Source organism: Quercus suber, unplaced genomic scaffold (genome assembly GCF_002906115.3).
Source record: "Quercus suber isolate HL8 unplaced genomic scaffold, Cork oak 2.0 scaffold_506, whole genome shotgun sequence".
Taxonomy (NCBI): domain Eukaryota; kingdom Viridiplantae; phylum Streptophyta; class Magnoliopsida; order Fagales; family Fagaceae; genus Quercus; species Quercus suber.
The window spans coordinates 28,443-32,301 of NW_027069955.1; the positions used below are offsets into that span (position 1 = coordinate 28,443).

The window sequence follows — 3,859 nt, forward strand, 5'->3', positions numbered from 1 at the left end:
AAAGTACTTTTCTTCTTCACCCAAATTGTTATTTAATTATATTGTCTTTGAATTTACCCTGCTCCTTATGGTTCAACCTTGGTACTCCGAGAATTATAATTCCTCCATGTATAATGCTCTAGCCAATGGTCTCGTAGAAACCTTTAACAAAACTCTATGTAATGGAAAAGCTTTGCAATGACTTTGGTTTTAAGTAGCATAATTCCTCCATGTATAATGCTCTAGCCAATGGTCTCGTAGAAACCTTTAATAAAACTCTATGCAATTTGCTCAAGAAAGTTGTAGGAAAGTCAAAAAGAGATTGGCATGAAAGAGTTGAGGAAGCTTTGTGGGCATATCGTACAACATATCGAACACCTACCCAAGCCACACCCTATTCTCTTGTTTATGGCGTAGAAGTTGTTCTACCACTTGAATGTCAAATTCTTTCATTAAGGATTGCCATTCAAGAAGGTCTTTCTAATGAAGACAATGTTTGTCTAAAACTTGAAGAATTAGAAGCTTTGGATGAAAAAAGGCTTGAGGCACAACAACACCTTGAATGTTATCAAGCTTGCATTTCTAAGACTTTTAACAAGAAGGTTCATCCTTGATCTTTCCAAGTTAGAGATTTGGTTCTTGCTATACAAAGACCCATCATTGTCACCCATCACACTAAGAATAAGTTTGTTTCAAAGTGGGATGGACCATATATTTTTCAAGAAGTTTATACAAATGAAGCATACAAGTTGGTTGCTGAAAATGGTTTGAGAATTGGCCCTCAACAGAAAATTCTTGAAACGTTATTATGCCTAAAGATTGAAGCACTCCTTGGTAAGAGCCTAAAATGCTCACCTCAACACTTAAAGGGTACATGATGTTTTCCCATTACTCTTGAAAGTGTTCACCAAAAAAAAAAAAAAAACTTTAACTACAGAATGACTTGATCTCTCTCAAAGGGTACGTAGGCAGCTTGGCATTTTATGCTAAGTTCAGTCACATGTCCAAAAAAAAATTCTTGAACTACATAATAACTTGATCTCTCTCAAAGGGTAAATAGGTGGCTTGACATTATATGCTAAGTTCAATCACACATCAAAAAAAAAATTTCTTGAACCACGTCATGACTCGATCTCTCTCTAGTACTACACAGGCAACTTGGTATGTCACACTAATTGCAATCATAGTTTTGGGTGAACATCACTATGAGAAAGTCGCTACAAGAAGACAATGGTACCATATGAAGGCAAACATCATTGTAAGACATTGCTACCAAAAGGAATGCAAAGTGACCATGAAAGCAAACATCATTGTGAGAATGTCGCTTAGCATCTCAAAAATGTGATTTCTCTCTCGTCTGTAAAGTTTAAGTAGTTCTACCTTTCACATTTAAAGTCTTGGTGGTACGTATCTCCTTGCATCTTCAAAAACTTGGTGGCATCTTTTTGCATCTCTAAAGTTTCTATTAAGTTGGATCACCTCAAATTCTCAAAGTTTTGGTGTCATCTTCTTGCATATTTAAATTTTGAGTGGTGTCACCTTGTATCTCTAATGTCTGATACTTGTCATTTTATACCTTTAAAAAGTATCATAGCAAGAAGCCTGCACATCCATTGCAAATAGGCCAAAGCACATCCTTAGATTGTTGCATCGACAGTTGCTCCATTACAAAGATGCCAATGCACATCCTTGCATGGACAAACTCCATCTTTAAGATCCTTTTCATCTTCAAGATTGTCTTCATCTTCAAGGTTGTCTTCATCTTTAAGATCTTGCATTGACGATCTTTGTCTTCAAGGAGGTCTTCGTCTTCAAGGTCTTGTACGGATCATCTTCATCTTCAAGGTAGTCTTCTTCTTCAAGATTGTCTTCATCTTCAAGATCTTCCAAAAACAATCTTCGTCTTCAAGGAAGTCCTCGTCTTCAAGGAAATCTGTCTTCGTCCTCAAGACAGTCTTAATCCTTAAGATTGTCTTCATCTTCAAGATTGCCTTCGTCTTCAAGGCAATCTTCGTCTTCAAGGTCTTCTTCATCTTCAAGGCAATCTTCTTTCGTCTTCAAGATCTTCCAAAAACAATCTTCATCTTCAAGGAAGTTTTCGTCTTCAAGGAAGTCTTCATCTTCAAGATATTTTTCGTCTTCAAGATTGTCTCCATCTTCAAGGCAATCTTCATCTTCAAAACAATCTTCATCTTCAAGGTCTTCTTCATCTTCAAGTAAATCTTCCTTCATCTTCAAGAACTTCCAAAAACAATCTTCATCTTCAAGGAAGTCTTTGTCTTAGAGGAAGTCCTCGTCTTCAAGATAGTTTTCTTCTTCAAGATTGTCTTGGTCTTCAAGATTGTCTTCATGTTCAAGGTAGTCTTCATCTTCAAGGTAGTCTTCATCTTCAAAACAGTCTTCATTTTCAAGATCTTCCAAAAAAGAGTCTTCCTCTTCAAGATAGTCTTCATCTTCAAGATAGTCTTCATCCGTAAGGTAGTCTTCATCCTCAAGATGTCTCTGATGATGTTGAGATCATTAGTCAAGTAAGTTCGTCCAGATAGGTCAACACGGGCTTCGTCTCTGTACTTGTGAGACTAAGAACGGAATCCTCTCTGAGTGGTCACTGGTGTGCTGCCAGCCCCGGAGTCTTCAATGGTAAAGTCAATGAATGGAATCGGGAAAAAGGGCTTATGAAAACTAGAGTGAATAAAGTATTTCAACATGTATGTATGTATGTACCTTGTTCAATTCTAAAAGGTGTATATATCACTTTCTCATTTAGCCGTTGTACCCTATTTATGATGGCTTTAGTGCCTTTTATGTAACACCTTTGGGCTCATTAATGTGGGTTTTGATGGGCCTCCCAACGGGCTTTTGGCGGGTTTGTAACTATCCGAGATATTGAATGCTCTTTTATGGCTTATATTTCTCCGTCCAAGCTGGGTCCAAGTGGATGAAGGTACCTAATGGGTTCGTCTAGACAATGGTATTTATTAGGCCTATCAGCTCCCCCCCCCCCCCCGTCTCAGTTCTGTGGTCATCTTTACGTGTAATGACAATCACAAGAAGGTCGAAGGTTTCTTGTTCAGACGTGACCCTTGGGATTCTGTTCCAGCCACATTTAATGCATAGTGGTGGCGCCATACGCGTCGTGGCCACGTGGCACATTCTAACTGGTGAAATTCAATGCTCCACTCATATGTCCTTTGGGTTTCCCATTGATTTTCAATTTTTCGTGTCCAACTTTTTAAACTGTCCTTTTCTCTTTCCTCCTCACTTTTTTTTTTCTTTGAGTCATTGTTGCTTTATGTTTGTCTTCTCCGAGCTCTTTACCGCGTTTTTCCTTTCTAGGATTGTTCTTTTGAGGTACAGTTTCTTTCTCCTTGATTTATTCTTTGTAACGAAAATTACTTGTTTTTTCCTTTTCTTGTTTTGGGACTTGGAGTTTTATCCCCTTTTTTTCTTCTTTTGGGTTCCATGGTTGATAGCTTTGAGGTTAGGAGACTCTGTCCTACCATTTCGTTTTTCTTTGCATGCTTAAGGCTTCTCTAGATTCTTCCCATTCCTTCATCCCTTTAATTGAAAGTTTTGTGTTTGGGGTTAGTGGCTTAGGTTTAGTGTTGGCCGATCTGCTTCCCTTGCTTCATCAATCAGTGAATTGGTTCGAGGAACTAGTGGATGAATGGAGGGTTATGTCAGAAGTGAGATCTAATGAGTCAGAAACGGGGTTGTCATCTAGCGACAATCCTGTTGAAGCGGAGGTTGATACCGCTGTCTCTAGCCGAAGGGAAGTCAGGCCGTTTTATGCCCTTAGTAAAGAGTGTGCACTGGACGTTGACATTCTTTTTAGGTTTAAGGATATATTTCAGTTTCCTGAGGAGGCCAGGATTCGTCT

At 38.6% G+C, this 3,859-nt stretch overlaps 1 protein-coding gene across 1 annotated transcript; it reads right to left on the bottom strand.

The window, feature by feature from the left end:
- Nucleotides 1-2,259: 2,259 nt before the first annotated feature.
- On the bottom strand, nucleotides 2,260-3,108 carry LOC112006761 (uncharacterized). The gene is made up of 2 exons (XM_065763419.1): nucleotides 3,028-3,108; nucleotides 2,260-2,481 (listed from the first exon to the last, which is right to left on the bottom strand). Exons 1-2 carry the CDS (start codon nucleotides 3,106-3,108, stop codon nucleotides 2,260-2,262), a joined length of 303 nt encoding a protein of 100 aa, XP_065619491.1.
- Nucleotides 3,109-3,859: the final 751 nt, after the last annotated feature.

Excerpts from the sequence above, each read along its gene's own strand:
- LOC112006761 (XM_065763419.1), bottom strand. The coding sequence starts at position 3,108 with ATGGCGCCACCACTATGCATTAAATGTGGCTGGAACAGAATCCCAAGG. Across the intron at positions 2,482-3,027 it reads AAGAAACCTTCGACCTTCTT|AGACATCTTGAGGATGAAGA; the intron begins GTGATTGTCATT and ends CAACATCATCAG.